General features: G+C 35.1%; 3 protein-coding genes across 5 annotated transcripts; all 3 read left to right on the plus strand.

The window, feature by feature from the left end:
- Positions 1-5,224: 5,224 nt before the first annotated feature.
- On the plus strand, positions 5,225-15,223 carry LOC111800804 (protein Ycf2-like). 2 transcript variants are annotated; one of them, XM_023684657.1, is made up of 13 exons: positions 5,225-5,365; positions 7,196-7,763; positions 7,818-8,339; positions 8,423-8,456; positions 8,864-8,943; positions 9,147-9,206; positions 9,405-9,515; positions 10,982-11,062; positions 11,177-11,260; positions 13,088-13,535; positions 13,757-13,869; positions 14,426-14,456; positions 14,786-15,223. In XM_023684657.1, the coding sequence occupies exons 2-13, from the start codon at positions 7,275-7,277 to the stop codon at positions 14,950-14,952; spliced, it is 2,220 nt and encodes a 739-aa protein (XP_023540425.1). In that variant the 5' UTR covers positions 5,225-5,365; positions 7,196-7,274; the 3' UTR covers positions 14,953-15,223. The 2 variants fall into 2 exon arrangements, with proteins under 2 accessions (XP_023540425.1, XP_023540424.1); XM_023684656.1 differs by having other exon boundaries at positions 7,196-8,339.
- Positions 15,224-16,769: 1,546 nt separating this feature from the next.
- Positions 16,770-17,529, plus strand: LOC111800868 (nuclear transcription factor Y subunit B-3-like). Its single transcript, XM_023684763.1, has one exon. The coding sequence runs from the start codon at positions 16,917-16,919 to the stop codon at positions 17,457-17,459; it is 543 nt and encodes a 180-aa protein (XP_023540531.1). The 5' UTR covers positions 16,770-16,916; the 3' UTR covers positions 17,460-17,529.
- LOC111800817 (inactive beta-amylase 4, chloroplastic) lies at positions 17,503-22,661 on the plus strand. Of its 2 annotated transcripts, none has more exons than XM_023684678.1 (10): positions 17,503-17,585; positions 19,428-19,664; positions 20,583-20,711; positions 20,859-21,108; positions 21,207-21,427; positions 21,492-21,569; positions 21,636-21,795; positions 21,881-22,134; positions 22,208-22,346; positions 22,420-22,660. In XM_023684678.1, the coding sequence occupies exons 1-10, from the start codon at positions 17,581-17,583 to the stop codon at positions 22,570-22,572; spliced, it is 1,626 nt and encodes a 541-aa protein (XP_023540446.1). In that variant the 5' UTR covers positions 17,503-17,580; the 3' UTR covers positions 22,573-22,660. The 2 variants fall into 2 exon arrangements, with proteins under 2 accessions (XP_023540446.1, XP_023540447.1); XM_023684679.1 differs by lacking the exon at positions 17,503-17,585 and adding an exon at positions 19,164-19,321 and having other exon boundaries at positions 22,420-22,661.
- Positions 22,662-23,666: the final 1,005 nt, after the last annotated feature.

Consider the following 23,666-nt stretch of genomic DNA (forward strand, 5'->3'; position numbering starts at 1 on the left):
AACTCAACTTAACCTAAAAGGAGAACGTTCGGTCGGTTTAGCTTCTGAACTCTATTCGATTCATTTGAGTAGCCAATTCGACCAATCAGAAGTTTATTGAACGGTCATTTCAAATAAACCTAACACACATACTAAACCCGAAGCTAACTTTTTGTACGAGAAAGTAAACGAGGAGATTAAGACGACAAATGGACGACTTGCATTAACCAATTAACCAATTACGCATTGGAAACTAATTTCACGTTAGAAAAACTTCAGGTCAATGTGTGCACGTTGAGGATGGGTTGTTATGCCCAAAGAAAATAAAAGACAAATTCTCAAACAACATATTGGGGTCCACAAATTGTAACGACATGAGTTGCACGTGTTTACGTTCTTTTTTAAGATAAGTGCATGACTCTGATACCCGTGTATAACTCTTATACCACTTACAGAAACAACGACCCTCCACATTGGTATAATACTGTCCACCTGAGCGTAAACTCTCGTTACTTTACTTTTTGTTTCCCAAAAAAATATCGTATCAATAGAGATTATATTCCTTATCCATAGCAAGCGTGTTGTAGCGAATCATTGTATTTTGTTTAAGAAGTTTGTTAGCTATAGTTGGTATTGGATCCCAAAGTTTTGAGTTTTATATACTTTGCTTAGGTCGTAAGCGTTAAGTGTCTCTATAGTTGAGCAACAAACACCTGACCACCACATGTTATGTATCGCAATCGCACTCTCATGGTAGCGAGACAACGATTGTGCGGCATCTATTCTAACCTGATGTAAAATCGAGTCTCGAGTCATTTGGAAATCGAACTTTGCAGACAATCTTGACGTAAAATCAAGTCTCGAGTTACGTTTAAGAGAAATGTTTTAGAAAATGTGAGCGAGAAAATGCGTTTAAAGAAATCAATGTTATGAGCTAAAAGTGAATAGACAACAACTACAATTTTGATAGCATGTAACTCGGGTAGAAAGAATTGATAACTAGTCACATCCCTTTGTTGTACATTTTGGGGCATTTTAGCTCTACCAAGTGTAGATATAATTTTGGTGACCGGTCATACACCCCGGTATTGACACAATAAGAACATTAAAGGCTTATCTAACTCAAATGGAAGGGGCTTGGAATAGGCATGCGGTCATGGACAACACATCCTAAATAAGCATGACCAGAACATTCGATGCGCGGTCACAAGTAACATGTTTTGGACAAGCACGATCGTGACACTTTTCATCATAATGTAAGAGCGAGACAGAATTTTTGTATATGCAAAGCCGTTGTAGGACTTGACAACTTTCTTGAAGGTTATGGTGGTGTAATTTATCATTTTGTTGTTGAAAACTTGATTTTTTTTTTTTTTTTTTTTTTTTTTTTTTTTTTTTTTTTTTTTTTTTTTNAATTCGACCGAATCGAAAATAGGGTTTGGCACTCTTTGTATTAATTTCACGAGGTATATTAAACTTTAACTTTTCATGATCGCTCGAGACCTAAAGTTAACTTTTAACTCTTCATGAAGATTAAATAGCTGAAGTTAACTTAAATTGAAACGATTCAGGTCTAGGATTTGAAATTTGGATTCGACACATGACAATCATGACATTCTCGTACATTTCCTCTGTCGTGGTCAAGTTACGTACTCCTCGCTTCCATGACCAACACGAGTACTTTCAGCATGATTGGTTCTCACTCACATGCATCCTATGCAAATTCTTAGGAGGTCATTGAACACAAAATTGCTCCAAGTAAAGCATCCTTGACCATGAAGTTCTTATGATTGAGCCGCTTAAAAGAAAGGTACACATTGTTGATATAAGTAATGACTTTCAATTCTTTTAAATTTTTCTTAGTCATCCTATCTTAATGATCACTCTCATTTGGATATGGTCTCGACATATTCATATACCCCTCTTTTACTTGAATGTCACCGTAAATCTTCCTAAACATACAAAACTTGAAGTTAACTTAATTCTTCTTATACACTAAATATTAAAAATTAAGTTAACTCTTCCCGGCTTAGGAAGGATTTCGATTATAATTGAATTATAAACCAATTATTTATTAAGAGATGAATTTATTATAGAGATAAAATAATTTTTTTACTCAAAGATGAACTTGTATATTTGATGGCTATGAATTGTTCCGCATTTCCATTATTTTATTTGATTCTAAATAAATGAAAATCAAGATTCTCGCAAATTCTCCATAAATTCTTAGAAAGTCTTCATTCAATAAGAGTAACGTTCGAAATTTTGGACCCACAAAGAACCCTATTATAACGTCCGACAAATCTCAACGACGATATTCATTGACGCAGCATCCGAATCTCATTTCGTCCCCATCATAATCATCATATCCCCTCAAAAATTAAAAACAAAACAAATTGAAATCAACATAATTCAAAAATCAAAAGAACAACACAGAAAAAGAGATCTCCCACTCGATTCAAGCTCAAATCCATCGGATCAATAACTGAAATTCACAAGAAACAGAAAGGAAAACCACAAAATCTTCGATCTAAACACAACCAGTAACCAATCTCAAAAACAGAAATCAGAGGCATCCTCATCAATTAACACATCAGATCAGCGTCAAGAAAGGGAGATTTCATTACATAACCGTTATTGAGTACATAAATTAGAGAAACAATGGATCGGAGAAATCAGATTCGAGTACAGACCAAAAAACAGAGAAGTAAAAGTCAGAGATAGAACCGTAGTTTAATCAGTCTTGAGCGAGGCGTCAAGGTCGAGGTGTCCGGCGACATAGTTGAGAAGGCCTTCGCCGGTTTTATCCGGCGGCGGGAGAGAGGCGTTGGCGAAGAGAAGGACAGCGAGGAGGAAGAGCGCGGTGGAGAGGAGGAGAGGCCAAAAGTAGGCGACAAGAGAGAGCAATCTAGGAGCGAGGAGGACGAGGGAGAAGAGTGTAAGGCATAGAGTTAGAGCAGCCAAGAAATGGAATCTGAACTTCCACACTTTGCTAGGGATCTCCATGGATGAAGCTTGAGGAAGACGCAGAACAAATGGAATTCGAACTGTAAATGAACGAATCTTCGTTCAAAGAGATAGCAATCAAAGAAATGGAAATGGAATTCTCTCTCTTCTTTCTCTCTCTTTCTCTGCGCACTGTGCAGAGATTCCCTGCGAGTGAGACTAAAATGTTTGGTAACGAAGAAATGGGCAATTTTCTTTTATTTACTTCTTTTGCCCTTATAAAACTCATTATTTACACCACACCCCCTTTTCCTCCACAAAATATTATTTATTTCCCATAACTTTTGAATATTTACTAGAAATAATAATTTTTAAAAAAATCATGTATTTAAATTACTAATAATATTTAGGACATCACGAAATTAATACATTCAAAAATGAATTATTGTATTTAATTAAAACCATGTGCGCAAAATTCTTTTATTGTACCTTTTACTCACAATAAGCTCTCAATCTATATTTAATAATCAATAATTTTGACCTTATTATATATATATATATATATTGTCTTTTTCTATTTAATTTGTACTTTACTTTTTTATATAATTATTTTAGTCTATAGTCCCTCAACTTTAATTATATATCTTAGTTCCTAAGTTTTTTACTATGAAATTATTTTAGTCCTTATGCCTAGATAGACTAAAAAATAACTTTATGATAAAGTAAACAATTGACAAATATTATTTATTATACATAAAATTATTCGATGATCTGATTTTTTTTATTTTTTTGTATATTGGTATGATTTTGTCTTATATCGTATATTTTTTTACTTTATTGGGCTTTTAGATTCTCTTGTAATTTGTCCTGAAGATGTGTTCGGTCTTCTTTTTTTTTTTTTTATAATTATTTTAAGAACTCTACTTGTCTACCATACGTGTCTGATTAATAACTAAAATTTACGAAGGAAATTAATTGCGCACAAAGTGAAATTTTGTGACTGTGATTAGTTTATTATAAATTATGTTAAAACTAATGTTTTGGGAAACGAGTGAATTTCATTTGATAAGATTATGTTTCTAATTTTGGATTCATGCTCTAAAGTCTCGTAATTACATGTTTAATTTTTAATAATAATTTTAGTTTTTTTTTTTTTTTTTTTTTTTTAATATTATCTACTAATGGTTGATATAGAATGATCATGTTCAAAAAATAACCTGAAGAGTCCATACTATACGGATGGTTGTGGGTGTCTTATTCTTGTAACAATGTTGATATGACCCACTTGACCATTGTTACAAATGATTTGATCGAAATTATTTATGTACATGCAAGTGAGTGAGGGTGTTCTATACAATGAGCTTGTGTAAGACTGGATCACACAATATTTAATGTCTCTTTTTGTAAATTTGTTAATTTAGAAGATTAGTATTTCACGAAATGATCATATAACTCGATCGTAATCATGCGAAAGATTGTGCTTTGATTTACATGGAAGAAACTGTTGGTTCAAGAGTAAAACAATGGAGTCTCGTTATCTCATTGGCGAGAGAGGGACCTCGTTTGATTGGATCATAAACAAATTGTTTGTTAAAGAGTCAGTTATACGTAAGATATAAGATGTAATTATAAGTGTAAAATAGACTCCACGTAATTTTAATTACCAACAACTTGTAAAGCATCGATTTATAATGATTATATTCATGGACAAAACTTGACAACACATAAACGTACAACTTTTAATATAATTTACCGTGCAGTGAGCTATCGTAAATGAATAAACAATGATTGATTAAATAATTTAATTAATTAATTGTGTATTATTTGAACTTATAATGTGATGTCCCACGTTGCTTGGGAGAAGAACAAACCACTGTTTATAAGAGTGTGGAAACCTTCTCTTAAGAGTTGTGTTCGTTGAGCATAAGCCCAAACTCTGAACAATATTTGCTAGGGGTTGAATACCTGTTTCTGAATTTTTTCCAATTTTAAGTTTGTACGCCACGTCACAACTCACGTATGGCGGCGCCAAAAATTCACGCCAAAGTGGCCTATGTTGTCTGTGGGCCCTGTGATCCTCGAAGAAGAAACGAACTTCACATCCAAACCGTCCAATACCCATATGCCATTTAAACTCCATCCTACCGTCGATTTCCTCCTCGCAAAAAACTGCTTCCACGTCAGCTGACAAAAGTCTCCTACGTGGCTTTTAACTGGTTTTAAATTCCGGATTTGACGTCCGAAGTATAAATACTCGGAGAAGGACTTAGTTTATTTTATTACAAATTTAAATATTAAGAAAAAAGTGAAAGGAATACGAAACGAAGCCGAAAAAAAAAAAAAGGAGTTATCTACGGAGCTGAGAGGCGACAGTGAGACAGTAGAACTCCGACGACTTTCTGTTCGACGCTCGAATCGATTACCGAAGCTCTGAAATTCAGTGAGTTTTAGCTCCTTAAACTTGTACTCTTCTCTTTTAGGGCTTTTCCATTTCTTGCAATTCCGCAATTTTGGGGGTTTGTTGTTGTGGAATGCTCTGGATTTGTAGGATTAGGGTTTCGGATGGTCCTGTGCTGATTTTGTTCTTTCTTTTTGTTTTTTTTGGGTGAATTTAGTGTGTTTTGTTTCTTCGGAGCTGTTTTTGTTAATCTCTTTTAGCTCTCTCCGTGCGGGAGTGCTCGTTTTACTACTGATCTATTATGAAATTATGGCCGAATTCTTTGTGTTCATTTTAATTGGTTTTTCTCAGGTTCAAATGCAGAGTTTTTTTTGTGGGTTGAATGTCATGCATGATGCATCTTATATACTTCCACTGTTGATAATTCTTTGTTGAATTGAGGATTTTAAGTAGTGATGCTATTGCCGCTTATGGTGTTCTCTTTTCTAGCGATCCTTCTGAATGATATTGTTTTTATTTATTTGCTTCGAGTTTGTGTTACTGTCTTTTCTTAAATTTTGCTTTTCTGAAGGATTTCAAAGGATTCCGAATGGCAATTGATTTGAACTGATACCTTTAATTTTTATGTTCAGATTTGAAGTGAATTCTTTGTTGTGCTTAAGTTAAAGTTGTATGGAAGTAAAGATGAATCCAGATCTTGTTTTCCTCCACAAAAAAATTTAGGTTAAATTACCAATTTTATTCCTATGGTTCTAAAAGTTTAGGGTGGTGATCCAAGTAGATTTAGAATCTTGAAACATTGGAAGTATGTAATTTCTATATTCTAAATTATCACTTTGTCAGTCACAGAATTCAAATACAGTCTAATATTGTTTTTCATAAATAAACTCACTGCATAGAAATCCATTGAATTCATTTGATTTAGTGAATCTAAAATCAAGAAACTTGAATCCAGATAATATTTCAAACAAACCCTTTAAGGTTTGGTTCTACTACCTCACAAGTCATTCTTTAACCATATTTTATTCATCTATAAGCCCACCATTTTTCCTCTATTTTCTTACTCAGGTTCTAAATCCTAATACATCCTAATACAGTCTAGTAACTCCATTTGACACCAGCTCATTGTCATAAAATAGAAAATAGAGAATGTGTCATCATTTCCATTATGATTACGACTTACAAGGAGAATGATTTATGAGATTTGATCGAATTGTTGTTACCAAATTGAAACCTAAAAGCACTGAAAACTTTAAAACAGTAGGGACCAAATTTAGCAATTTAACCGTAATTTTATTCCAAAAAGGGTTGGTTAGATTCAACTTAAAAAATTCTATTGTTTTTTATAAGAGAAAAAGAAATCTATTGTCGCATCAGCCCAAAAAGAAATCTATTGTCGCATTAACCCTTAGGAAGTTATCATTTACTGTAAGAGTATTGTAGTAAAATGCTTTTATTTCTAGTTCACACCCAAACGAGAAGTTTTCATTTCATTCATAGCACAACTGTCTCATTCCAAAGGAAATTTGAATCTTAAATTATTCATGGTTTATAATTTGTGTACATCATAACTTAGCATCCTCATCTATCGTCAAGCATTCCCCACAGCAAATGTTCATTTTTTATCAGTATGTACAGTTGAGGCATTGAGTACCTTAAGGATTGTGATATTCTCCTGCAGAGCCAATAAATTTGAACACTTTCTTTTGAAGTAGTACCCCTACAAACAAAAATACTGATATGCTATTTATTGTTACTCCAAATCACTAGAGTAGTAGCATTAGTACAGATTTATAATTTAGTTTACTTTCCATATAATGTGTGTATTTAACATTCATATTGAATGATTGTGTACTTTTATATTTTGTGTAGTTTTATTCATGTGACTAGACAAAGATGTGCACGTGAGGAGATTGTGGTTTTCTGTAGATTAATTTGAGGTATATCAATCATGGGTCAAGAAGATGCAACAAATAATACCTTTGAGAATACAAAAAATGAAGCCAGTGGTGGAGATTTAAAAACAAATAGCATTGAGACCGTGGAAAATGGAAACAATAAAGAAGATAAAATGAAAAATAACGTTGAGACAGTGGACAATGAAACCACTGAAGAAGATAAAATGACAAATACCACTGAAACTGTGACAAATGGAATCAGTGAACTGGAAAAAATCAACGAGACTGTGCCTAATGGGTTGGAGAATGGAGTGAAAGAACCGGAAATTGAGCAGTGTACTGATGAGAAGGCAGAGGCCACTAAAATGGAAGAGAAACCTAAGATCAAGGAAGATGAGGAAAGCAATGAAGAAACTGTGAAGGAGGAAAAGGAGGAAGATGTGCTTCCAAATGACAAGAAGATTGAAGAAAATGTGGATATCAAAGATGAAGAAAATGTGGATGTCAAAGATGTAGAGGATGCCAAGGATAAAGAAATTGAGGCCAAGGACGAAGAAATTGAGGATGCCAAGGATGAAGAGGTCGAGGTCTTCGAGGATGCCAAGGATGAAGAAATTGAGGATGCCAAGGATGAAGAAGTTGAGGATGCCAAGGACGAAGAAGTTGAGGATGCTAAAGACGAAGAAATTGAGGATGCCAAGGATGAAGAAATTGAGGATGCCAAGGACGAAGAAATTGAGGATGCCAAGGACGAAGAAATTGAGGATGCCAAGGAAGAAGAAATTGAGGATGCCAAGGACAAAGAAATTGAGGATGCCAAAGATGAGGAAAATGAAGAAGAAAAAGAGGATGCTAAAGATAAGGTAGAGAAGGTTGACAGCCATATGGAAGAGGATGATAAGGAATTGAAGGATGAAGATCCCAAGGAAGGGAAAACAAAGAAAGCAAGAAAGAGAAGGGGTGCGGTTAAATCAAAAGGAAAGAATGAAGAGGATGAAAAGGATGAGGTAGGGATAAAGACTCCCATTATTGATCGCCCTGTTCGTGAGCGAAAATCAGTTGAAAGGTTGGTGGCATCTATAGAAAGATGTGTTGTGAAGGAATTCCATATCGAAAAGGTATTATATTTCATTTGGCCTTCCTGGAGAGTTTGGTATATTTTTAGAGCATTGATTCTATTTCTTTTTGTTGAAAATTTCAGGGCCGTGGTACTCCACTTAAAGATATACCCAATGGTATGATATGCATCCTATAATCATCTTACAGTTTGTTGTCGTGCATCCCATTTTTCTTTTATATTATTCCCTCCTACACGTTTATGGTGGATTATTGTATACTATGGTTTTGACATGTCCTTTATTTATTGCTCAGATTCCTTCGAAGAATAATTTGTTAATGTGTTGTCTTTAATATATTCATTATCCTTTAATCTACCATTTTAAAGTATGTGCATAATTTCATTTTTCATGCCTTGGATTGTTTTCTGACATAGCAGCTGAAGTAATGAAGTAGTATAAAATTTCCTGTTTCAAGCCATTTTTTATTTTGTTTCCCACATATACTTCTGAGTTATGCATAGCCTAATAATATATATATGTATATATGATAAATGAACTCTGAAAAAGGAGGGCTTTTGTTTTAGTGGCATTCAAACTCTCAAGGAAGAAGGCTGATGACATCTTCAGGCTGCTTCATTCAATTCTATTTGGAAGGAGAGGAAAGGTACTTATGACTAAGTGGTTTTCTCGTAGGTTAATCATCTTGTCCTTTGATGAATGATTCCTGAATTTACACATCCATATTGCGAAGTGATAACAAGCAGTACCGTTTGGTGTTTCTGATGTTCTGGTTTATGACTTGGAATGTAGTCATGGAGTATTTGCATCTAACATCTGTTTCTTTCTTTTGTCTACCCTTTCCTCCAGGCATTTCAGATTAAGAGCAACATATCCAGGTTTTCAGGTTTTGTGTGGCATGGAGATGAGGTAAAATATCGTATGTGGTGCCTACCAATATGAAATGTTTCTATCTGGAAGTAATTAGTAATTATCGGGAGGATTACAAATTTTTAGCAGAAGTTTCAATTTCTCAGACTTTGTTGTTTCACATGTAGCCTGTCTATCATATGGTAGTGAAGGCACTATCTTGCTGAGATTTTATCATGCAAGTTCCATTCTTTGCAGGAAAAACAAAAGAATAAAGTCAAAGAAAAATTTGACAAGTGTCATAAAGAGAAATTATTGGAATTGTGTGATGTGCTTGACATTCCTGATGTGAAGGCTACCACAAGAAAGGTCTGTTTGATACTCTATTTTGCTGTACTGGCATTCCTAGGTTTGCATTTGGGACAGATCATTCTTAAAAGTGCATTGATAATGAAAGTGAAAGGTTCACATCTAAATTATATTTTATTTCGCTGAAAAAGTTGATCTTATATTTCCTCTAATTGTAATAATCAATCATTGGGACTTTTATCAAATTTTGCATCCTTATAACGAGGACTGATTTCAAATTGGATCCATTGTTTGCCAATATCATATCCTTATTGTTCATGCACTGAACTTTCTTTCCATAAGTAGCCTTTTAATAATTTATCTGCTATGCTAGGATTTTTTTTCCTGTAAGATTCATGCTGTAAAAGACGATTGTCTTTAAGAAAAAGTGATATCCACCAACGTTGATATTGAATATAATGTTATAGGAGTAATTAGTTGTTTAAGATGGCATTCATAGTTCTTTTTCCCTTTTTGTGTGTGTGTGTGGTGGGGGATGTTAAAAATTAATCTTAAGAGACCTGTGCTTTGTGATCGCATGTCTATACTTAGGCATGGTGGCCTAGGACTTTTGTAATTATCCATTAGGTCTTATTGTCATGTAATGGAAGCCTGTTTTGTATTGTTAGATTATTCATGTTCTGCTGTTTTTTGTTTGCCCTTGTATTCTTTCACTATCAGTGGAAGCTCAATCTCTTATTAAAATAAATAATAGTAACTTGTCCGTAATTTATTTAATAAGAAAGAACAGTGTTGTTTTGAACATACGCTGTCCATGAAAATAAATAAAAGAAAAAGAAAGTGGATGAGGAAGAGGAATGACTTTTAGCTAACCCAACAATGCTTTCATGGATTCTTTTTCCAATGTGTATATTCTAGAATTAATAAAAGTAAGTATTTTCTTGTGTCGTTAGAAGGAAAGATTATGTTAGCATGGTTCTTAGAAAAGGTATTTTGATAAGAAGGGGATGTTGGGGAGATTTTAACATTGAAACTTGAAGGTTTGGTTTTTCTTTTTCCAAAAGAAAACATATATATTGTCTGGGTGTTTGGGGTGGATATGGTGCGTAACAAGGATTTCACCCTCTATGTTGGAGATTTTGATGAACTCCCTTTCGTGATAAAGGAAGAGTCTTGTGGCATGCTTGCTTTTTTTCTATTTTATGGGAAGTGCCTCTCTCGATGAATTGTAGAAAATTTAGGGGGTTGGAGAATCTTCGAGTGTGTGAGGTTGTGAGTTAATGTGTCCTTATGATAGACCATCTATGAATCGTTCTTTTTTGTAATCATCAGTTTAGGATTATTCTTTTGGATTGGAATCCATTCTTGTAATTTGTTGAAGACTCCTTTTGTGAGCCTGTTTTTCTTTTTGTATACCCTTATTTTTCCTTTTATTTTTTTCTCATTGAAAACTTGGGTTTTTATTAAGAACATATATATAGTTTTTCATTGCTCGAGTTTGATGTTATTTCTTTGTCTTGATTCAGGAAGATGTTATTGGCAAGCTCATAGAATTTTTAATGGCTCCTCATGCTACAAGTACTGTTCTCCTTGCAGAAATAGAAAAGGTTATTTTACCCCTCCTGATTGCAAACAAGCTCAATCTTCCCAATCAAATGCTTCCTTTATATTTACCCAAATTCTGGATCTAGTTTCTTAAATTTTGATGTTGTTAATTACAGTCAAGCAAGGGTAAAAAGCGTAAACGGACTGTAAAAGGAGGAATATCAACTCCTGGAGACGATAGTTCAAAACAGTCGGCAAAGGTGGCATTCTTTTCTCTCTGGGAGTATAATTGGTGAATTACTTCTAGGCCTTGTTTATACCCATCTTAATTCACACCTTGAATGTTTTTTTATCTTTGAATTCTCCTGTTATGTCTTTATGTTCCGTACTAGTTAGGTAGCTCAAGTATAAATGAGATAGTATCTTCTGTTTTCAGCCTTCAGATGCCTGAGGAAGTTGCTGAGTTATGTTGGTCTTCATGATAAGATATTTTCTTATTTCTTTTCTTTTGATTTTTGAAAGAAAATCGTTTGTTTTGAATACTTACCCTACTCGCCCTGTATCTCAAAATTTAGGAAAATTATTACCGTTAATGTAGTATCTGGTCACGAATGCTTGAAATTCTTCCCTTGGTTTGATTCTCTTGGATTTGGGGGAGCCCGTTGTTAATTCCCTTTTGTAATTTCAGTTTTTCATCAAAGAAAAAAAATGAATGTTTGAAATCCTGTATTTTAGGAAGTGTTTGATGCATTTATTGGAAAGCCTTTGAATTGAGCCCTCTTTATCACTTCCTGCCAGTGACGCCCTTGTCTTCATGATTCGGAGAAAAGGATTTTGTGTGTTTGACATGCCTTTTAAAGTGCTTAAGGAAGACAAAAGCGTATTTTTAATGCTTGGTAGCGTTCGACTACTTTTTTCTTTTTGGATAGGGAACAGTTTCGTTGGATAAAAATGGGTAGTGCTGGTAAAATTTTAAAGAATTCATTTAACCAATTAAAAAATTTCAATAATTAAAATAGTTTGAGAAATTCTAGTAACAGAAACAAAAACTTTATCTATAGGGCTTTTAGATGAAGTTTTGAATTAATTTTCTTCTCCCTTATTGGGCCACCTGTTCAAGGACAAAAGGATTCTTTGGACCAACACTGCTCGGGCTTTCTTGTGACCACTTTGAAGGATCAGAATGCTCTAATCTTCAAGAAATAAGATCCAAAATTTTGACATCTTTGAATCCACTACCCTTTAGCTCTTATGTGGAGTTGTTCTCCACCTTGTTGTAACTATAGTTATGTACTTTCATAGTATAAGTTCCAAAGTTAAAGATTTATAGATCATTCAAGCTTGTTTTAGATTCTGGTTCGTAGGTACGGAATTGAAGCAATAACAGGATAGTCAATCAAGTGGTATCAATTCTCTAGCCCGACCTTGTCTGTTGTCATGGTCCTTGTGGCTGGCCTTGATTTGAAGCTATATCCACATATTGGTTTCTCCAACTTTCTACAACTTTTCGAGAGATTCTCTCAACCGAGAAATCGAATCATCAATTTTTAAGATGGCAAGTNTTGGCATCTTTTTAACCTTGCCTATTTGATGTGCTCAAAGAATTTGTAAATAAAGGTATTTTTTTCTTTAGAATACTGTTTCTGTGGCTATACCTTGGGGAGAAACAACAGTTATTTACTTACTGTGGCATCCCTTTAACTTTACCTATCCACGTATTAGTTCCCTCATTTCTCTCTGTGGAGAATTCAATGTTATTACTTTTCTTTGGATGTCACTTCCTCTTGTTATTTATCCTTTTTAAGACTTAATGATAAGGATTCCTTGCCTCCAGTGCGTTGTACACGTGCTAGAAGGAAGTCTGGCAAGTGGATCAAGTCGAGCTAGTTTTATGGGGGTGTGGGTCTCACTTTGTATTAGCATAAAAAGTAGATGGGCATACAATGGGTCTCTCTGAATGAATAAAGAGTGCACCTCTGAATAAAACAGGGGAGAGTACTTGGTCTCTTGTAGTGCTTGGAGTGCTGTATTTTAATCTATTGTTTATATTAACTACTTATTTCATTTTATTTCTGGGTTGACTCTAGAGTCGTAGAAAAAGAGGAAATACTGCAAGATCTGAGATGACAAGAGATACTAGTGATGAAGATGGTGAGTCAGAAGAAGAGAAGGAAGCAGAAGAAGAAAATGACAAGGAAAATGAGAATGGAACCACAGAAAAATCTGATGATGAAATGTCCGAGCAGCCAGAAAGTGAAGATATCAATGACCCAACTGATGAGTCTGAGGAGGAAAAACCCAGAGCAAGTTCAAAACGTTCATCTAGAAAGAGGGGATCTGTAGGAAAAGCAAGAAGCAAGAAAGTTACAAGTTCCAATAAATCCGATTCAGCAAAATCAACATCGAAGAGGTCATCAGCAAGTCGTGCTAAGATTGATGACAGTGATAGTCCTAAGGTATTCTCTAGGAAGAAGAATAGCGAAAAAGTAAGCAAGGCCTCAACTCCACCAAAATCTGCTGCCAAGGAGAAGCCTGGTACCTGTCATATCTCTTTCAACTTGTTTGTTATGTTTTCTTCGCCTTCTTGTTCTATTCTTTTCTTGCTTGGGACATAAAAATAAAAATTTGTGTGCTTTTCATTATTAATCTTCTGAGCTCCAATTTTCTGGTATTACTTTAATCTGTTTGGGACCCTAAGGGATGACGGACACTGTGTTCTTTTTCTGCGTTATTTACGCCATTGGTGTATGTTTTAGGGAAGAAGATTACGAAAGGGAAGGACAAGACCAAGGAAGAGAAAACAAGGCCAAGCGATGATGTGCTTAGGGATGCAATATGTGAAATTCTTAAAGTAGTCGACTTCACTACGGTAAGTGTCACTGTATTCATACTGGCTACTCAAAGTTTAGTTGGCAAGCTTACTTCAATACTTGATATTTAGCTGTAATTGAGCATGATTTTCTGGCTGTTGGAGATTCATGCGTTTCTGGTGGTTTTTAGAACTGCTATCATGCGTTTACAAGCATTAACTGTCACTTGATCTTCCCTTCTCATGTGGACATTTGTGATTAAATAAATGCATATCTGAGCTATTAGATTCTTTCTTGTGTTAGTGCAAAATATTATGACTTTTAACAGCTGCCTGTTCACTGGTTCAAGTGTAAAGCCAATACAAAAGATGGTTGGTAAGGCAATGGTTGCGGTTCTAGAAATTGTTGGCTTTGAAGGATGAATGATTTAGAGTTACGGAGAAAGACAAATAAACTGAGGATGGATTAACATAAGAGTTTCTGTTTTCGCTAGCCTTAGTTTCTAAAAATCTCCGTGTCTAAGTAATATTATGTTTTGTGCTTGGTTCTGATAGTAAATGTTAGCCACATTTTGTAATCACAAAATAACGCGTAGCTCGTTTTTCGATTATGCAGGCCACCTTCACCGACATTCTAAAGCAACTTGGTACGTTTCTTATCTACTTGGATATTTTGTGGTTTGTTGAACTTATCCTTTATACAAGATGTCTTGAGTATTGTATTTCTTGATCACCACCATTTGAGATATCTTCAAATAAACAGTAGAAATTGTTGTATGTTCCATTGATTCATGAAAAATATAGAGATCATTGACTCAATTGATCTGATTTTATAACTTGTTTGAGATTTACCCTTTTCAACGTAGTACAATTTGGAAGAAAGAAAATAGAACACCTATCAAGTGTTCTTATAGAGTATTCCATATTGAGAACCATTTTCAAACATGTCCCTTCTGATCTGCTTGTGATTTCTCAGCTGGGCAATTCAAGATGGATCTCACCGCACAAAAGTCGTCGATAAAACTTATGATCCAAGAAGAGCTCACGAAACTGGCAGATGAAGCAGAAGACGAAGAGGACGGCGAAGGCGATGCCGATGCCGAGAAGGATGTAAAACAGGCCGCTCAAGAGGTGGAAACTTGAGTTGCCAAGAGTTGGCCCTGGGATTTGTCTAACAACATATATGAACGCCCTCAAAATCAGTGAGTCTGTTGTAAAGGTGGATGTAATTTATTTGTCGGTGTCAACCATGTTTACTTCTAATGAGAGATTAGTGTTTTAATTAGAAACGAGATTAGCTGTTGCTCATAGTTGCAAATATTGCAGTTTCTTTATACTGACTTATAAATACTGTTGGGAATAATTCCATGGATATATTCACTGACCATTAAGGAGTTTTTCGACTTCAGGTTTAGACCTTGAGACATTATATATATACTATATACAGAGTATCTACTATTAGGCTGGATGCATAGTATGTCCTTTTTTACACACGGTTCATGTATGCACACATGAATTCATTAGGTGAGCTTATTAACGTACCTTTAGACCTGATTTTAGATTGGTGCACGCTCATGCGGCTGAAAATCAATAGAAAAGAAGGATAGCGAATAATGTCAAGGTGTACGCACTTCAACATCCATGATCATACGGCGGCATTAAAAATTATGGGATAATGAGATGATGTACATAATGCTTATTATGTCGTAAATTTTTCACAAGACAATGGTGTTTCGCTCGTGTTTATCATATATAGTACATCATGGTGTCTCTAACAAGATCATATCAACATAGAAGTAAGTACTTGCATCACATAGTTAATTCATATATCATAATGTAAAGAATAACGGTCAATAAAGTCATAGGATACCTGTAGTCATGCTTCATAACATTATCTATTTATTATATAAAATAAAATGTATTCGATCGTTCATATTAAAATCTAATATTAAATTAATGAGACTAAAAGTTGAACCCATTTAATATTATTAATTTGTTCAAATAACATTTTTAAAAATATTTAAAAAGGAATGATAAAAGGAGTGAAAAAGACAAAAATACCCACTTAAAAGGGTAATGGAGCACTTCATTTGTGGTGACCAATTGAAGGGAGGACAGCAAAAAGAAAAATATTGAAAGTGGTGGTGGGGACCACCCATATCTTATAGCCACGCATGCTTAGTTGTTCATTTTTCATAATTAAAATTTTAGAACTTTCCACATCTTTAAAAAATTAATATTAATAAAACAAATATATATATATATATATTTGTAGCTTTATTTAAATATAAATTAATATGTTTTTTTCTGTAAAATAAAAATATCAAAATATTAAAAAATATGCCAACTTGGTAACAAAATTCATATACTTTCAATTTAAATAAATAAGATATTAAAAGTATATTAATGAGAAATCAATTAACGAACATTCATGATAATAAAATAACGAGTTCGTTCCCCGAGCTTCGTTTCTCAGTGTCGATGCTGACCCAACAAAGTTCGTTCCCCTAGCTTCGTCTCTCAGTGTCGATATTGACCCAACAGAGTTCGTTCCCCTAGCTTCGTCTCTCAGTGTCAATGTCGACCCAACAAAGTTCGTTCTCCTAGCTTCGTCTCTCAGTGTCGATGTCGACCCAACAAAGTTCGTTCTCCTAGCTTCGTCTCTCAGTGTCGATGTCGACCCAACAAAGTTCGTTCTCCTAACTTCGTCACTTAGTGTCGATGTTGACCTAACAAAGTACAATTAATGTTCTTTTTCGAGAGGAACAATTTTGTGCCTAACTCCACTCACTGCGTAAATGGATAAAAGAAGACCCTCCAAGAATTCGGTACATAATTGTGGGCTCGAACAATTTATTCGGGAGCAAATATGTTTATAAAGTATAAAAATTAAAAAGAAATACTAAATTAAAAATATGTATTAATTTTTTTATGAGAAATTAAAATTATTGCTTAGAAATTTCAAAACAAATTTCGATTCTAATCATGGAGTGTTTACGGCCTAATTGGTTGAAACTTTACAACTATCCAACTTCTACAAAAATCAGATTTCGATTTCCCATATTCCTTCATCACCAAGAACGCATCAAAATCCCAAATCTCCTTCCATGGCGGACTCCGACAACGACTCTGCCGGCGGCAACCACAAATCACCGTCTCCGCGGGAGCACGACAGACTCCTCCCGATCGCGAACGTCGGCCGGATTATGAAAAAGGCCCTCCCAGGGAACGCGAAAATCTCAAAGGAAGCCAAAGAGACCGTCCAAGAATGCGTCTCGGAGTTCATCAGTTTCATCACAGGCGAGGCCTCCGACAAGTGCCATAAGGAGAAGCGAAAGACGATCAACGGCGACGATTTACTTTGGGCCATGGCGACGTTAGGGTTCGAAGATTACGTCGATCCTCTCAAGGTTTACCTCCAGCGCTTTCGAGAAATTGAAGGCGAGAAGACTACGCTCGCCTCGCGCGACGGCGGTAGTGGTAGCGCTGCCGCTTCTACAGCTGCGAATAGTGCGTATTTTGACGGCGGCGCTGAATTTGGTGGTGGGATGGGAACGATGATGACGATGAATATGCCTCCAAATGTTTATGGTTCTAATGGGCCGCGTTGGGATGGGCCTGCGTTTAATTCTACGGGTCGGCCCAACTAGATGGCTAGCTTAGCCCATTGGATTTGATTGGGCCCGGCCCAATAAATAGTACATGGGCCACCATCACCATCCAGGCGACTGCATCTCAGCCATCCAAATATATTTGACTTAGACAAATAATATGAGGTAAAGTATTTCATAAAATGTATTTAAATTCATAATTATAGAATTTAAATAAACTTAAATTATTATTATGGCTTGTTTATATTTTTCTTAGAGGCCAATTTGGTACCTATCCATCCATAATTAGAGACTTATTTAAATATTAAAATTTTCATTTAATTAATTTTTTTTATACAATTATATTAATTTAAACTATGTCATAGATTTAATATCTCCATCTTTCTTTGTATTATAAAATATATGATAAAATATATAGATATTTTTAAAGTCGAGAATTTAATATTTGATTGTCGTCTATATTTAAAATCTTATTTGTCGGATTATTTATTTATTTATTTATTTATTTTAATAAAAGTGAGAAATGAGTAAAGGGGAAGGGGTTGATTGATGGAGACCAGCCAATCATGGGTGACGCTGCCACGTTGGTAGATAGTTCTCTTATCCATTTTGGGATAACTCATGCCACGTTGGAAATTTCATTTACTCTTAATTACAACTCTATTAATATGATTAATTAATGCTTAAACTAAATCAAATTATAATTATAAGAGTTGGGTTGAGTTTAGTTTTAGGAACGGATGAGTTCAGGTGGGTTCTAGGTTTAAGGGGCGTCTAGTCGGGTTAACCCAATTTGACCCAACACTTCTAAGTACGTGCGCCCAGGCCTAACCCACCAACTGCATACCTCCATCTAATGACATCCATTCGTGTCTCGTGATTCGACACCACACTCGTCGCTCACTGGTCACTAGCCTCCATCCATGTATAGTGATCTGATTCCACGTTAGTTAGTTGCTGGCCTTTATTTGTTTTCTAATGCTAGCCTCATCATTATCAGTGTTGTCGTATAGCTAGCCTCTATTTGTCTCATCCGTCATCGTCCATGTTGGCATCATTGCATGGTCGTCCAACCTCTATCCATTGTCATCCATGCCAATTGCCACGCCAATTGTCTAGTCATCCACTTGTGAGGAACAACACTTGGCTTCTAACTTTGCCTAGATTTTTCTCGTACCAAACATGACCACTCCTCTAAAGCATATGTCGCAGTGGCAATAACGCACGGTAATTAAACAATGAGTTATTGAATGAAATCATTTTATGATCTCTTTGATCGGTTATTGATCTTTGAAGTTAACCAACAACCCAACCCTAACTCAACTTGAAAAGAGAGGGTTGGGTTGTGAAACAAGGTTAGATCGAGTTACCCATCCAACCAACTCGAACTTTTAAGTTTCGACTCAACTCAATCTACGTACACCCCTAGTATATTTTGGTAATTTTTATTCGTAAAAATCTTTTTTATAATAATTTTTATTTTCTGAAGAATAAATTTAAACTTTTAGTTAAATTTTAAAAACAAAAATAAGATTTTGAAAACTACTTTATTTTTTAATTTTCAAATTTTGAATTAAATTCTTTTTTTTAAAAAAAAAAAACATAACATAAATTATTTTCTCCTCTAAGAACGCTTCATAAAAATCACATTTCGATTTGATCGTTTTATTAAAAAAAAAATTTCTTTTTTCTGAGAATTACTTTTTCTTGATTTTTATTGACAAGTGGAGCGTAATAAAAGATCGTATATAGAATCACAAAACCAAAATTTGAAGTCTTAATCCGATTTCCCAATAAAAGATCGTTCAGAGTTACTTCTGTTCGTTAGATTTTTGTAATCGGTTCGTGTTCTTCATCTCGAATTCCCATGTTCAAATTGTTACAACCGCAACGGAAAATCGGTCTCGTTCTTGATCTTTCACTGAAAAATGCGACTATATTAGTTCCACTCCCCACCATCAGTATCATATGATTTCAAAGCCTCAATCCATTACTCCATTTCTGCAGATCAGTCGAAGAATTCTCGCGTTTCTCTTCTTTCCTCTCTCTTGTGATGGCTACGGTGGAGAGTGGGGGAGTGGTGTGCAGGTGCCGAGAAATGGGAAGCTGTTTTCCTGGAGAAGCTAGGTTTCAGGGGAAGCAGATAATCAAGAAGAATCTTTCGAGTTTTTCGACTATTCCATTCTTTAGGAATAGTTTTGTCGATAGACGGGGATTGACTGCGCGCAACAATCGTATTATCCGGTATAATTTTTTCTTTGGTGATTTTGTTGTGTTCGTTTCATAATGAGGGGAATTCTTATTAAGAAGCCCTTCCAGTTGATTTGGAGGGGTTGAGGGGAAGATTAGAAGTTTCTTGCTGTTATGATGATAAATGGGGGATTCTTTCAAATTTAATTACGGAAAGCTTGAAGTTCTTGTGTTCATCACTTGAATTCTTTCTTTGCGAGTCTTGAGATCGATTACTGTTCTTCGTTGCTGCTGTTTGTCTCAGTTTCATTACAGATGTAGAATTTGTGCTTCGCGTTTTGTCTTTCTTGAAGACAGGGATTGAAATTCGTATGAGTGTGAAAAGTTCTTTATTCAATTCAAAGTTCTTTTCAAAATTTTCAAGATCTTGTGTTAGATAATCATAAGCCATCTCAAACTCTCTCTTTTGTTACTGATTCTAGAGGATATACAAGATTGTGCACTATTTAGACATTTGCATGTTTTATTTCTTGATACTGTAAGTTTTTTTATGTTTTGCTTCATAGTTCAAGTAGGTTCCATTATGTTAGTGGTTGCTTGACTAGAATGAACAATAATTTTTTATGATAAGTGACATTGTTGCTAAGAACATTGAAGTTAAGAACATTGAAGTTAAGAGCATTGAAGTTAAGAACATTGAAGTTAAGAACATTGAAATTAAGAACATTGAAATTAAGAACATTGAAGTTAAGAACATTGAAGCTAAGAACATTGAAGTTAAGAACATTGAAGTTAAGAACATTGAAGCTAAGAACATTGAAGCTAAGAACATTGAAGCTAAGAACATTGAAGCTAAGAACATTGCGATCAGCTCGTAGAAACTAGGATAGCTGTATAAGTAATTTTTAGTTGGGATCCTGTACTTCAATGGGTATCTCAATTCCTGTCACATTATCGATGGTGTTTTTTCAGAATGGAAGCCCGGGAGAAATCAAGATCAAAAATAGTGAATTCATCAAGACGCAACAAAGTCCCAGTGTTTATGATGCTGCCTGTCGATGTTTTTGAAACGGGTCCTTCTGGGAAAATGAGGATTCCTAGGTAAGCCCCTTGATACTCACTATCTCATCTGTTATGCTGTTATGTTGATTTGCAAAACAATATGAAGAAAAACATGAATATATTATGATCTGTTCTTGAGTTTCATGGGCCGATCTTCAAATTTTTATTCCAAACTTGTTGCTTCAGATTCAAGGCCATAAGAGCATCTCTGAATGCACTCAAGGTAGCTGGTGTACATGGAGTAGCAGTTGAGGTTTGGTGGGGAGTCGTAGAGCGTTTCTCTCCTTTGTCGTACGATTGGTTTCTTTATGAACACCTTTTCAAATTGATATCCGACTGTGGATTGAAATTGCATGCTGCCTTGTCGTTTCATTCGAACATGCGCTCGACATTTAGAGGACAAGAAGGTGTGAGTCTTCCACAGTGGATTCTGGAGGTTAGTTTGAATTGAAACGGCTTAGATTGTTGAATGAACTTTTACAATCTCAATGCTATGAAGATCAAATGATATCATACTATTCATTGGTGGCTTAGATTGGTGCTCACAACAGAGATATATACTATCAAGATCAAAAGGGAATGTCCAATGATGATTACCTTACTCTAGGAGTGGATAATTTTCCTCTCTTTTCTGGCCGAACTGCACTCGAGTGCTATGGTGACTTCATATTAAGCTTTGTTAACAAATTTGATCACTTAATTGGAGATTTGATAGAGGAAATAAGCATTGGTCTTGGCCCATCTGGAGAGCTTAGGTACTTTTATTGATATCTGAACTAGAATTTCAATGGTTTTGCTTGAGAGCTTAACCTTTTACAGGTACCCTGCACATCCTTTTGAAGATGGTAGATGGAGATTTCCCGGCATTGGCGAGTTTCAATGCTATGACAAATACATGTAAGTCAGAAGCTTTTCATTATAATCATGGCTTTCTTTCAATCCTCACTTTCAATTTTCATTTAGGATGGACGACTTGAAGATGGCCGCATGCCGAGTAGGCAAGCCTCAATGGGGCGAGCGAGGACCGCAGAATGCTGGTGGCTACAATAGCTCCCTCTCTGCTGCTCCTTTCTTCAAAGAGGGAGACGAAAACTTTCTCTCTGATTACGGACACTTTTTCCTTGTACGTATTAACGAACGAATGTTTTTTCGAACGCACGAAATTCAATCTGTTATTCGTAGCTTACATAGCAGAAAGTTGTTTGTAGGAATGGTATAGTGGTAGATTGATTCATCATGCAGATGCTATTCTTGAGAAGGCAGCTCAATTGTTGAAAAAGTATAAGAAAAACAATCTGCCTTCTGTTATATTAGTGGCTAAGCTTGGTGGTATATACTGGTGGTACAACACAGTATCTCATCCCGCAGAACTTACTGCTGGTTACTACAATACCGAAAGCAGGGACGGTTACGATCCTGTTACCTCGATGCTGTCCCGACATGGTGCAGCGTTACACATTCCGTAAGATTCTGCCCTCAAAATTGTTATACACATTCCTCTTAGATGGTTCATGTAGCTGAGTTTTTATTTGCAGCTGCTTAGAAATGGCGGACAGTGAAACACCAGCATCCTGTTTCTGCAGTCCAGAAAGATTACTCAAACAGATTGTGGGAACTTCAGAGCAAAACGTCATTCATTTGACCGGGAGGAACACGAACGAGCGGTTCGACAAGGTAAATGCAGGGAGTGTTGTGGTTCCCTTGTGTACAAAATTGTGTGTTTTGATGAATTTTGTGTTGGTTGCAGGATGGATTCTGGCAAATTCATTACAATTGTTGCCGTCCACTAGCAGCAGTTGTTAAATCCTTCACGTTTTTCAGAATGAATGACAAGATTTTTAGGTTAGAAAACTGGAATAACTTTCTCCCTTTCATTAGAATGATGAGCACTGACCACTGACCTGTGACATAGTTTTAACCCCTTTACTTACTGTAAACACAACAACAATTGTTCATCACTATTAATATTCATTTGGATGTTCATTGTAGCACTTGTTTTCTACACCAATTCATTGCCACTCTCAGAACATAATTTATGATTTTTTTTTTATTAAAGAAAAAATTAAAATAAAATAAAACCCGACGATGAATCGTCAACAACAACAGTTTCTTTGATGACGTTGACTGTTTGATCTCTACCATCGTCTACTCCTACCCCTTCTTTCAGGTTCTTATTCAGCCCTTGATTCTGCCATTCGAGTTTAGAGCTTTCCATCGGTTAAAAAAAAAAAATTAATTTTTTTAGACGGATTAAGGGTATTAATGAAAATTTAAAATTTTTTAAGTTTTTATTTATTTATTTATTTTCCATTGGTTTATCCTTCTTTGAAGTAATCAATATTTTCCATCCCATCCTTTGACTTTGCCCTTTCTTTATTTACAATTACATTTACCAACTTATCCTTTATATCAATAAAATAATATAGTAAATAATAGAGTTTTAAACTTACTTATGGTCTTATACTTCTTTTTTTAATATATAAACTCATCAAAAATTAAATGAAATTATATAATATATCAAATAGTTAGAGACTTGTAAAAAGGGTCTCTTTCGAATCCCTTATAATTTTCAAACATGATTTAAATTATTGGATGATGAAAGTCTCATATCGTACCATTGTGGACAATATCATACCATTGTGGAGAGTCATGTTCATCTAACATGGTATCAGAGTCATGCCAATAGAATCCTCTAACGTCGAACAAAGGACTCCAAAAGACAAAGTCGAAGGCATAGTAAAAAATGACTAAGACTCCAAAAGAAAAAATGAGTCGAGCCTCGATTAAGGGGAGACGTACTTTAGGGGAGGTGTTGGATGAAAGTTACACATCGGCTAATTTAGGGAATGATCGTGGGTTTATAATCAAAGAATATTATCTCCATTGGTACGAGGTCTTTTTTGGGGAGCCCAAACCAAAGTTATGATTGCTTATACTGAAAGTGGACAATATCATAGCACTGTGGAGAGTCGTGTTCGTGTAATATATATAAAA

Source organism: Cucurbita pepo, chromosome LG08, assembly GCF_002806865.2.
Source record: "Cucurbita pepo subsp. pepo cultivar mu-cu-16 chromosome LG08, ASM280686v2, whole genome shotgun sequence".
In the NCBI taxonomy this organism is placed as follows: Eukaryota; Viridiplantae; Streptophyta; class Magnoliopsida; order Cucurbitales; family Cucurbitaceae; genus Cucurbita; species Cucurbita pepo.

Excerpts from the sequence above, each read along its gene's own strand:
- LOC111800817 (XM_023684678.1), top strand. Across the intron at positions 21,109-21,206 it reads TTCCACAGTGGATTCTGGAG|ATTGGTGCTCACAACAGAGA; the intron begins GTTAGTTTGAAT and ends TTGGTGGCTTAG. Across the intron at positions 22,135-22,207 it reads GGTGCAGCGTTACACATTCC|CTGCTTAGAAATGGCGGACA; the intron begins GTAAGATTCTGC and ends TTTTATTTGCAG.
- LOC111800868 (XM_023684763.1), top strand. The coding sequence starts at position 16,917 with ATGGCGGACTCCGACAACGACTCTGCCGGCGGCAACCACAAATCACCG.
- LOC111800804 (XM_023684656.1), top strand. The coding sequence starts at position 7,275 with ATGGGTCAAGAAGATGCAACAAATAATACCTTTGAGAATACAAAAAAT. Across the intron at positions 13,870-14,425 it reads AAGTAGTCGACTTCACTACG|GCCACCTTCACCGACATTCT; the intron begins GTAAGTGTCACT and ends TCGATTATGCAG. Across the intron at positions 14,457-14,785 it reads CGACATTCTAAAGCAACTTG|CTGGGCAATTCAAGATGGAT; the intron begins GTACGTTTCTTA and ends GTGATTTCTCAG.